The 12,603-nt window shown below is 38.5% G+C and overlaps 1 protein-coding gene across 3 annotated transcripts in view; it reads right to left on the bottom strand.

Annotated features, from left to right (window-relative positions):
• LOC121312929 (ras GTPase-activating protein 1-like) overlaps positions 1–12,603 on the bottom strand; it is a 64,122-nt gene that overhangs the window by 7,481 nt on the left and 44,038 nt on the right. For all 3 annotated transcript variants that reach the window (XM_041244871.1, XM_041244882.1, XM_041244862.1), the window contains exons 11-15: positions 3,756–3,912; positions 3,295–3,382; positions 3,123–3,203; positions 2,349–2,506; positions 2,145–2,221 (exon numbers count right to left, since the gene is read on the bottom strand). In XM_041244871.1, the coding sequence (XP_041100805.1) occupies positions 2,145–2,221; positions 2,349–2,506; positions 3,123–3,203; positions 3,295–3,382; positions 3,756–3,912 (561 nt within the window). The remainder of the gene's footprint in view (positions 1–2,144; positions 2,222–2,348; positions 2,507–3,122; positions 3,204–3,294; positions 3,383–3,755; positions 3,913–12,603) is intronic.

Below are 12,603 nucleotides of genomic sequence, written 5' to 3'. Positions count from 1 at the left end.
TGCACTGAGCAAAAGGTGAGGGCTCTTAATGAATGTCCAGCTCAATCATCAAGCAGGTAAATACTGCTGCAATGCACACCGATGCTTAGGAGGAAAGATGCAGAGGATAATAATGCTGTTATAAGCCAAACAAATGTTTCTGGACTGCACTGCTCAGGATGCATGAAACGTATGCCACCGATGAATTCAGTTTCAAGATTCTAAAGTTCTGTTACATTTTACAGGACTAATGATAATGCACAAGACAATATGCCAGGTTTATAATATTTTGTACACCCTGTGTATATTTTACATATATATATATTTATATATATATATATATATATATATATATATATATATATATATATATATATATACACACACACCCACCCACACACAGCTCTGGAAAAAATTAAGAGACCACTGCAAAATGATCAGTTTCTCTGGTTTTACTACTTATAGGTATGTGCTTGGGTAAAATGAACATTTTTGTTTTATTCTATAAACTACTGACAACATTTCTCCCAAATTCCAAATAAAAATATTGTCATTTAGAGCATTTATTTGCAGAAAATGACAACTGGTCAAAATAACAAAAAAGATGCAGTGTTGTCAGACCTCGAATAATGCAAAGAAAATAAGTTCATATTCATTTTTAAACAACACAATACTAATGTTTTAACTTAGGAAGAGTTCAGAAATCAATATTTGGTGGAATAACCCTGATTTTCAATCACAGCTTTCATGCGTCTTGGCATGCTCTCCACCAGTCTTTCAAATTGATGTTGGGTGACTTTATGCCACTCCTGGCGCAAAAATTCAAGCAGCTCGGTTTTGTTTGATGGCTTGTGACCATCCATCTTCCTCTTGATCACATTCCAGAGGTTTTCAATGGGGTTCAGGTCTGGAGATTGGGCTGGCCATGACAGGGTCTTGATCTGGTGGTCCTCCATCCACACCTTGATTGACCTGGCTGTATGGCATGGAGCATTGTCCTGCTGGAAAAACCAATCCTCAGAGCTGGGGAACATTGTCAGAGCAGAAGGAAGCAAGTTTTCTTCCAGGACAACCTTGTACTTGGCTTGATTCATGCGTCCTTCACAAAGACAAATCTGCCCGATTCCAGCCTTGCTGAAGCACCCCCAGATCATCACCGATCCTCCACCACATTTCACAGTGGGTGCGAGACACTGTGGCTTGTAGGCCTCTCCAGGTCTCCGTATAACCATTAGACGACCAGGTGTTGGGCAAAGCTGAAAATTGGACTCATCAGAGAAGATGACCTTACTCCAGTCCTCTATGGTCCAATCCTTATGGTATTTTGCAGCCTGGCTCTTCTTTGCTTCTCACTGATGAAGGGCTTTTTTCTAGCTTTGCACGACTTCAGCCCTGCCCCTAGGAGCCTGTTTCGAACCGTCCTCGCCGTGCACTTCACCCCAGCTGCCGTTTGCCATTCTTTTTGTAGGTCACTTGATGTCATCCTACGGTTGCTGAGTGACATTCGAATGAGTTGGCGGTCATCCCGGTCAGTGGAGAGTCGTTTTCGCCCTCTGCCGGTCTGTAGCTTTGTTGTCCCCAGTGTGTGCTGCTTGACCTTATTCTTATGAACCGCCGTTTTAATTTTAAGGATGGAAACAACCCGACGCTCACTGTATCCCTCTGCCAGTAAAGTCAGAATTGAACCCTTCTTTTCCTCACTCAAAACTTTCCTTTTCAACTCTTTGGGCATGGTCAATAGTTATTTTTTTATTCCAATTACTTTTGAGGTACTACTAGCACTGTTTTGCCATCCAGCTGGTCCTATTGCAAGAGGATAGTGATGACCACAGGAGTGGTTTTTATACTTTTCCTCATTAAATAAGATTTGGTTCAGGTGATCCCCTAATCAGTACCTCATTCAGTAGAATGAGGTGTGCCTGTGTTGGAATTCAACAGACACTGTAATGTAATGGCTGCCACACATGTAGAGATGCTGATTTAAGAAAAATTTGCAGTGGTCTCTTAATTTTTTCCAGAGCTGACCGGCTGGCTGTCTGTGTGTGTGTGTGTGTCTATATATATATATATATATATATATATATATATATATATATATATATATATATATATATATATATATATATATATATAGAAGTCATATATATATCTCAGTGATTACTTACATATATCTGGATCTTTGCTCTTTTTGGTCTTGTTACTCAAGCTTATTTCAAAACGGTTTATTTCACTTGAGAGGTCACTAAAAGAAAAAAGAAAAATATAACAAAACTCTAAACACAAATACTAACGATCATACTAATATTGATAACAGTAACAATCATCATTCTGTCTCTCTATAAAACTTTGACACACAAGAAAAAACTCACTCGAATATGAATTCTTCTGTCCATACAGGGTTCTGCCCCTCCCTGGGGTGTGTTTTTGCTACCTGCACACTGTTCAGATAAATGTTACAGTAGGGATTTGTGAAATGTTTCACCGGAAGTTTGTGGGCCTCTTCAACATATAAACATAAGCTGCTGACCTGAAAACAAACCAAAAAAAAAAAAAAAAAAAATGCTACTGGTTACTTGTGCTGTATAACTCAAACCAGCACACAACAGTCCATCAATGCTTTGGACTTCTTGTCCAACTTATGTATTAAATTACATATGCATACTTTTTTTTTTTTTTTTTAAATATAATCTTATGAAATGAATACTGTATAATTCTTTAGTTCATTTTTAGTTAATACTCAGGGGTGTAATGATACACTAATGTCACGATGTGATACTTATCACAATATGCAGTTTGCGATACAATATGCATCACGATGCAAATTATGGTCCAGATTGACTATTTGTATGATGTACAACAAGATCAAATGACCTTTTAACTCTGGACTATTTTGTTAAAAAAACTAAAATTAAACAAGCTAGGGTGGGTATGTATCATACATTCATACAGCTATAAATCACGTGTATTCTTTCTTAAAGAACCTTTTGGTGAACTATAATGAGCTCTGTTGTGCTTTTGTTCTTGATACAAACAACACATACCTTTAGCATGATACGGTATGATATCACGTTGGTATGGGATGAATCACTACAACACAGGTTAATAATATAGTGATGGGAAATACAATTATAAAACAAATCTACCTGCCGAAGACGCTTATTGGATGATGCCTGAGTTGGTTTTCTTAAATTACTGCAAAATGTTTGCAAACATTTCATCCAGTCCTATTAAAAAAAAAACAAGGGAATATCGTTAATAATCAAGACCTATGCAGTCAAAATGTTTAGCTTTACTATTTCCTGTATTCATACATACCTGAGCCTGTTCAGGAGTCTCTCCTGCAAAGTAGAAGAAGTAATGCTCCTCGCTAAAGTGCTGAACTACAATCTGAAAACAGTTTGGCCTGAAAAAGAGTGTAATGGGCACTTAGTGAAATACAAAAACACTTGTATAAACATGCCGATACAAATTCAGAGCTTAAGGTTTTTATACTATTGTCCGGTGTACAATTACATCTCCAAGAAATGTAATTATTAGGAAATAATTCACTACAAAAGAGGATTGAGGAAGACAGCCTGACAGTAGACACAAAACTGGACAGGCTTATTACTTTTGAACACCAAGCTGTACCTGTGCCTGTTTACTTCCTACCCCCTAAACCTGGGTGAACTGTTTTGTGAGAAGACAGATTTCTTGCAACATATTGAACAAACATGCACAGGTCACAACTTATAAAGAATATGAAGGAAAGAGAAGAGAACATGTTGTTAGCTTACCTGCCAAACAGACTGTCATGGACCCCATACACAGTACAGACACTCAGGTCAATCAAACCTTTGGGTTTGGTGGCTCGCTTTTCACTTTCAAAGTAGATTAGCTGGGCATCATTCCCCTCCAGGATGAAGTACAGGTTTTTCCACCTTTTACCTTTGCCTGGTAATAAAACATAGAACAAATAAAATAAATATTATATGAAGAGTTTAGATGCAAAACTAGGATATCCATTTCATTGTGCTTTTCTGTATAAATAAATTGATTCCACATTAGGTGTTTTGCCCTCGGGATGAAATTGTCAGCTAGGTGGCTTTTTTTTTTTTTTAATTAGCAGTGAAAGAAAACCACTTCAGCAAGTACAATAGAATCTGCCAGAACTGTCAGACGCTGTATCTACTATAGGTATGCTTTGATAGAACAGGTGATTTATTTGCACTGTGCAGGACCTTACTTTCCCCCATTGGTGCTTGAGCCGGGGAGCACTCACGGAAAATTACCGCCTGTGCACCTACTATCAGTGATTAAAGCCTAGTTTTCAAACAAACTGATTATCGCTCACCAATACTGTATTGGTATGAGAAGTGTTTTTGAAAATGTAATTTCAGCTTTCAATCACTTAAAATATGCCGACGATAAGTAAACACCAAGCTACAGACAGCGAGTCCCAAGCTTTAAACATGTTACTGTTTAAAGAAAAGAACTCAACTTTATGATGAATATTGTGTTGTTATGTTTTAAGCAACATACTACCATAGTGTTTAATTATGGTAATTGTTTGTTTATTAGTTTTAAAATGTTTAGTAAAACATGACCTATTGTTTGACCTCATTAGTACAACCGGCCCCCTTTGCTATTGACATCTTCAGTCAGGGTCGTAACAAAGTATAAATCTCCACATTTTTGTAAAATGACTTTACACTTGCTTCTAAAGATGCAACGCGTTTCAGTAAATTCAAGCAATAAATTTCGCATCCCGCGCAGAGGGAGAACACAAACTTAAAACACCATTAAGTGGGGTTAGCATTGCAAGGGAGATGAAAGGAGGTTTCAGTTCCGATCAAGTGACTGTTTTCTAAGCATTACTTGTAAATGCTTATTCACCATTGCTACACCCTGTTAGAAAATTAACTGCCATGCATTTTTTTAAAAATTACTCATCATTTAATCATAAAATCACAATTTACAAGATTAAATACACTACTATACAGTCCTCCTGGGCACTGCCATAATGGGACTGCAATACTGCACGACGATTGGCTCAGTGGATATATCAGATTTTGCTAAATGAGAAGCCTGGCGTATAGCACGTTATGGAAAGAAATGCTTGAGTTGTATTTAACATGGTGTATGTCGTGTTTTAAGGACATTGAACATCAGAAAGTAGGCATTGTGAGATGAATGACGCACAAAAGAAATGCAACACTCGGGTCTAATGGATTTTATCAAATAATTTAAACATAGACATGAAATAAAATCACAGAAAATGTGAACAAAAATACAGATCAAAGAATCATAAGTGTTCAGTATGAAACGTGACACACTGTCAAAATGAAAACAGTACAAAATTAGTATCGGGTATGACCTCCCTGAGCATTAACACAATCCTGGTAGCGTGGACGCATAGACCTAATTAACCTCTGGATGGACTGCTGTGGGCTGTTCCGCCACTCTTCCTGTGCAGCTGCAGCCAGCTGGTGATTTGGTCCCACAGATGTTCTATAGGACTGAGGTCAGGAGAAAAAGCTGGCCACGGCAAGACCTTGACATTGTTTTCTTGAAGTCATGCAATTGTAATCTAAGCGCTGTGTGGTCTTGCGTGGTCCTGCTTGAAAATCGACACTTCCAGATCAGAAAAATTATTGCCTCAAGGACTTCATCAATGTATTGCTGAGCAGTAACGTTGCCCTCAATCTGCACTAAAAGTGTTCTTGTGTTAAAGGAGATTCCTCCTCACATCATCACACTTCCACTGCCCCACCGTCAGCATAAAGCTCACCATAACAAGGTGGGCCGGTGTGGTGACCCTCTGCCTTCCAGGAAGTGGAATGTCCCTCACTGAGCTGGTTTCCTGGTTTCTCTGGACTAGTCTGCTGATTGCTGAAAAAGAACATGCAGCATGCTTTTCTGCAATCTTCCGCGATCCATTTTCAATGTGTATTGGGGTAACAATTAATTTCTTAGAAAAACTAGTGATTTATATAGTAACCAGAGTGCATCGAAAACATACAGAAAATAAGCAGACCATCACACAGACAGCCGAGCACCATAAGCTGTCAAGACTGATGATGGGCTATCAGGAGGCTAATAGAAACAATAGAAATGCAAGAAGACTGCCCACTTGAGGAATGCAGACTGATATAATCAAACTTCAATACATGGCTGCAAGTCCCGACTGATGAATAGCGACATTCGAATTCCCAGCGACAGCGAGTGGAAGCTTCCCAGCGACAGCGAGTGGAAGCGACAGCGAGTGGGAGAAGTACAGCGTGGAAAAGTACAGAGCAGTTTCGAAGCAGAAAGGAGAAATTGCATCTTGAATTGCTTTAATCAGAAAACAGAGGACATTGGGGAAACACAGCCGCGTGTGTTTTTCTGATAACAAACAAGCTGAAACTCGGAGCAGCTGATTCAAATTCAGCGTCGTTTTGAGACACGGGCGAGGGGAGGAGCCGACAGCACAGCAGAACAACGCAGTTAAACGAGGCAGTCTTCCCAGCGACAGCGAGTGGAAGCGACAGCGAGTGGGAGAAGTACAGCGTGGAAAAGTACAGAGCAGTTTCGAAGCAGTTTGAAAGCAGGTTGACGGCTGCAGAAGAAACTAAACTTCAAAAAAAAAAAAAACCCTCAACATGGTCTTCAAGCCAGTAATCTGTGACACCTGCTTGATGTGGGAAATCCGAGAAAACCCAGCGGAGCTAAACCAAGTGTGCGTAAAGTGCCGCGCGATCCAGGATTTGCATAAACTAGTAAGCATGCTAGAAATGGAGCTGGAAGAAGTGAGACAGCAACAAGATCTTGAGGAACTGGCACACCCACAATTCATGGAAGTCTGCATCACCCCTAACAGACTGAAAGCCACCAGGGAGATAGAAGGTCAGAACAGCTGGGTTCAGGTAGGCAGAAGCAGGGAAAAAAAGAAACTTCGTCAAACACAACCACCAGAAATCAAAACAACCAACAGATTTGAGTCACTTCAGAATTGTGATGAGCAGAACCAACAACAAGAGAATGAAAGGAACAACATCCAGGACCCCATTGACAGTGGTGACCAGACAGCAAAAAGAAGGGAGGTCATGATTGTTGGGGACTCCATATTGAGAAACACAGCAAGTTCAGTTCGCAGTTTGGACCCCCTTACTACAACAGTGTGCTGCCTTCCGGGAGCCTCGGTCAAGCACATCACTGAAAACGTGGACAGGCTCCTAGAACGAACAGGAGACGACCCGGTAGTAGTCGTCCACATCGGTACAAACAACATTGGAAGAGACAGACCAAAATCCCTGCAAAACAAATTCAGAGAGCTAGGAAGGAAATTAAAAGAGAAAACCAAAACTGTGGTATTTTCTGGTATACTACCCGCACCTTGCAAAGGACCATATGGACAGCTGGAAATAATTAATCAAAACCAATGGCTGAAGACGTGGTGCACACGGGAAGGCTTCACCTATCTTGATCATTGGACCACTTTCTACAACGAGGACTATCTGTATAGACGGGATGGACTGCATTTAAATAACAAGGGAACTAGTCTACTTGGAGAAAAGATCCTCGAGCAGGTTCGGAAGCATTTAAACTAGAAAGGAAGGGGGGAGAAATCAACAAAAAAACAGAAGGGAGACCGCATCAAAACAAGAACAACAACTCAGGTAAGACAACCATTAAATGTATTTATCTAAATGCTAGAAGTATCAGAAACAAAATTCTAGAACTTGAAGCTACTGCACTAACAGGTAACTATGATGTGATAGGTGTTACAGAAACGTGGTTATCTGAGAGTGATGGGGACGAATATAATATTTGTGGGTATACACTGTATAGGAAAGACAGGCAGGACAGAAGAGGAGGAGGGGTAGCGCTATACATAAGAAACAGTCTTGAAGCCCAGGTGTTAAACCTGGACAAAGAAAATAAAACCGAATCAATATGGGTCAGAATAACGGACAAAAATTCAAAAGGCATAATAATAGGAGCATGCTATAGACCGCCAGATTCAGACGGTGAGCACAATAATCTGTTATACAATGACATTAGAAATGTGTGTAGCAAAGGAGAAGCCATACTAATGGGGGATTTCAACTTCCCCCAAATAAAATGGGAAAACCCGGTGGGTAGCGCGAAGGATGAAATAGAAATGGTGGAAATGACAAATGACTGCTTCCTAACACAATTTGTGAAGGCACCCACTAGAGGGGAGGCATGCCTTGATTTAGTCTTTTCAAATAACGAAGATAGAATAACTAAAACAGAGGTCAGAGAACCACTGGCAAACTCAGACCACAACATGGTCTCATTTGAAGTGTTTTTTAAATCCTCAAAAGTAAAGACTAAAGCTAAGGTTTACAATTTTAGAAAAGCAAACTATGAAGGCATGAAACAGAGACTAACAGAAGTAGATTGGAGTAAAATAGAGAAAACACCCACAGAAGAAGGATGGTTGTTCTTCAAAAACGTAGTACTAGAGGCGCAAAACAATTATATCCCTAAAGTAGACAAATCTAAATGTAAAACTAAATTGCCAAAATGGTTTAATAGATCAATTAAAAAAAATATTCAGCGAAAAAAGGCACTTTACAGAGCATTAAAAAAGGACCAAAAAGAAAGTACACAGAAAGAGTACACAGAACTGCAAATGCAAGTCAAAAAGGAAGTTAGAAAGGCCAAGAGAGAAATAGAAATGAACATTGCTAAGGGAGCTAAAACCAATTCCAAAATGTTTTTCCAATATTACAACAGCAAGAGAACATTCAAAGAGGAGATTAAATGTTTAAGAGATACAAATGGCAAAATCGTAGAGGAAGAAAAAAAATAGCAAATATGTTAAATGATTACTTTTCACAAGTTTTTACAAAGGAAGATACTGACAACATGCCCCACATGTCATCCAGTTCCTATCCAGTTTTAAATAACTTTAGCATAACTGAGGCAGAAGTGTTAAAGGGACTAGGAGCTCTTAAAATAAACAAATCCCCTGGGCCGGATGAGATCCTCCCAGTAGTACTCAAAGAAATGAAAGAAGTAATTTACAAACCGCTAACCAAGATCATGCAGCAGTCTCTTGACACAGGGGTGGTACCGACAGACTGGAAAATTGCAAACGTAATACCGATCCACAAAAAGGGAAACAAAACTGAACCAGGTAACTACAGACCAGTAAGCCTGACTTCTATTATATGCAAACTTATGGAAACTATAATAAGAGCCAAAATGGAAAATTACCTATATGGTAACAGGGTACTGGGAGACAGTCAACATGGTTTTAGGAAAGGGAGATCGTGCCTAACTAACTTGCTTGATTTTTTTGAGGATGCAACATCGATAATGGATAATTGCAAAGCATATGACATGGTTTATTTAGATTTCCAGAAAGCTTTTGACAAAGTCCCGCACAAAAGATTAATTCTCAAACTGAACGCAGTTGGGATTCAAGGAAACACATGTACATGGATTAGGGAGTGGTTAACATGTAGAAAACAGAAAGTACTGATTAGAGGAAAAACCTCAGAATGGAGTGTGGTAACCAGCGGTGTACCACAGGGATCAGTATTAGGTCCTCTGCTATTCCTAATCTACATTAATGATTTAGATTCTGGTATAGTAAGCAAACTTGTTAAATTTGCAGACGACACAAAAGTAGGAGGAGTGGCAAACACTGTTGCAGCAGCAAAGGTCATTCAAAATGATCTAGACAAGATTCAGAACTGGGCAGATACATGGCAAATGACATTTAATAGAGAAAAGTGTAAGGTACTGCACGCAGGAAATAAAAATGTACATTATAAATATCATATGGGAGATATTGAAATTGGAGAAGGAATCTATGAAAAAGACCTAGGAGTTTTTGTTGACTCAGAAATGTCTTCATCTAGGCAATGTGGGGAAGCTATAAAAAAGGCTAACAAGATACTTGGATACATTGTGAAAAGTGTTGAATTTAAATCAAGGGAAGTAATGTTAAAACTGTACAATGCACTTGTAAGACCTCATCTTGAATATTGTGTGCAGTTCTGGTCACCTCGCTATAAAAAAGATATTGCTGCTCTAGAAAGAGTGCAAAGAAGAGCGACCAGAATTATTCCGGGCTTGAAAGGCATGTCATATGCAGACAGGCTAAAAGAATTGAATCTGTTCAGTCTTGAACAAAGAAGACTACGTGGCGACCTAATTCAAGCATTCAAAATTCTAAAAGGTATTGACAGTGTCGACGCAAGGGACTTTTTCAGCCTGAAAAAAGAAACAAGGACCAGGGGTCACAAATGGAGTTTAGAAAAAGGGGCATTCAGAACAGAAAATAGGAGACACTTTTTTACACAGAGAATTGTGAGGGTCTGGAATCAACTCCCCAGTAATGTTGTTGAAGCTGACACCCTGGGATCCTTCAAGAAGCTGCTTGATGAGATTTTGGGATCAATAAGCTACTAACAACCAAACGAGCAAGATGGGCCGAATGGCCTCCTCTCGTTTGTAAACTTTCTTATGTTCTTATGTTCTTAATACAAATAATACCTCAACATTTAACTGTTATAATATGTTTTATATGTAGCGGTCAATTTGACCCCTCCTGGTTGGAATAGACATGACAGCATTTTATCTGCCCAATTGTTGCAGCTATGCGATTCTTTCTTTGTCAGAGTAATTAGTACATAAATTTAGGAAAGTTAGGAAAGCACACCTCCGTATCTTAAACACATGCAAACACATAATTTAAAAAATTAAATTCTGAATGTGACTGACATAGAAATGTACAGAATAATGTTTTCAGACATTCTAGTCATTTTAGAGGAAAAATGCAGCTCTCTGCAAAAAAAAAAAAAAGGAAGCAATAAATGCTTAGGACAAGCAAGCAATACATACAGTGGCTTGCAAAAAGTATTCAGACCCCTGATCAATTCTCTCATATTACTGAATTACAAATGGTACATTGAAATTTCGTTCTGTTCGATATTTTACTTTAAAACACTGAAACTCAGAATCAATTATTGTAATGTGACATTGGCTTTATGTTGGGAAATATTTTTAAGAAAAATAAAAAACTGAAATATCTTGCTTGCATAAGTATTCAACCTCCACACATTAATTTGGTAGAGCCACCTTTCGCTGCAATAACAGCTTTAAGTCTTTTGGGGCAAGTATGTACCAGCTTTGCACAGTGTCAGAGTGATTTTGGCCCATTCTTCTTGGCAGATTTGCTCCAGGTTGTTCAGGTTGGTTGGACGACGCTTGTGGACCACAATTTTCAAATAGTGCCACAGATCCTCAATGGGATTGAGGTCAGGACTTTGACTGGGCCACTGCAGGACATTCACCTTTTTGTTCTTGAGCCACTCCAATGTTGCTTTGGCCTTGTGCTTGGGATCATTGTCCTGCTGAAAGGTGAATGTCCTCCCAAGCTTCAGTTTTAAACATTGCATGCATTTTGCTAGAAAAACAGTACAAAATGCAGAGAAACCTGACAGGTTACAAATAAGTCCTTTAAAAATCCGCGGTTCAGCGGTTACAAAACAAACGTCAAGAAAAACCTGAATTCCACAAAGCAGCAGAAACAGTTAGCAATGACTTTGTATCTGTGATGCAAGAAACTAAAAACACCTGTACATCAGGAGTTGGACTCAGCTTAGAGAAAGAGTGAAAAAAACAGGCAGAAGCTATTTTTATATTTCAATCACTCCCAAGTGGAGTTTATTATTGTTGTACTTAGTATGTTACTTAAATTTACTAGCAATTGTGTTCCAAACTGCTCTGAAAGAAACCTTTCCTTAAAATATGTTATACATTTGTTCAGGTGAGGTGGACTCACAGGGAACCTTTCTCTTGAGTAATTTGGTCCTGGTCAAGCTACAAAGCAAACTCCGCCCCTGTTAATCACTAATTAATTGCGTTCACTGTTAAATAAAACCAAAATCATAAGAGTTATATTCTGCTTTGTTTTGTCGGATGTGGAAGGGGCAAGTAGATTTTTAAGATGGAAAAGTAGATTTTTCCAGCATTATGTCCCCTGCTTTTTTCAAAATTTGCACACACTACCGAAACTCTAAAGTAGTGGTTAAACGTTGAATAACATCCTAGATGTATAAATCGGTCACGTGGCAAATTTTACCAAATGCATATTTTTTAATGTACTGATTTTAATCATTTATGATCACATACAGCCAGTCCGTTACGTATCCACCTGCTCTGGTGCCACAGTAAGAGCGGATATTATTAAAAAGAAGGGGTTTGGCAATTGCCGCCAAGTAGCTTTCTAATTATTATGTTTTGTTCTTTTAATATAATATTTAAAAAAAAATCTAAAAAAGTTTTGTTTATTAACCTTGTGCCAACAGGACCAGCAGAGATCCATCTCAATAGTGTAGTACAAATACCAACAAGAGACATTTACCAAGATAAAAATAATACAAGTGCTTTTAAAAAATACCAAATTCCCATTGCGCTTTTTAAAAAAAAAAATTAAAAAATGATCCTGTTGAATTTTTTAGTATTAAATGCAGGACAGCCACTATAAGATCATTACCTTTATTAAAAATGTGAATCTAACAATGAATCTACTGGTTAATCAACTAATGCCCATAAATTAGGCTAACCAATCAAAAATTAAATAATCGAGTGACAGCCCTGACTTCAATATATACTTTG

This window comes from Polyodon spathula, chromosome 1 (genome assembly GCF_017654505.1).
Source record: "Polyodon spathula isolate WHYD16114869_AA chromosome 1, ASM1765450v1, whole genome shotgun sequence".
Lineage (NCBI taxonomy): Eukaryota > Metazoa > Chordata > Actinopteri > Acipenseriformes > Polyodontidae > Polyodon > Polyodon spathula.
The sequence above is the reverse complement of the archived record's forward strand: the minus strand, read 5'-3'. Positions and strand labels throughout refer to the sequence as shown.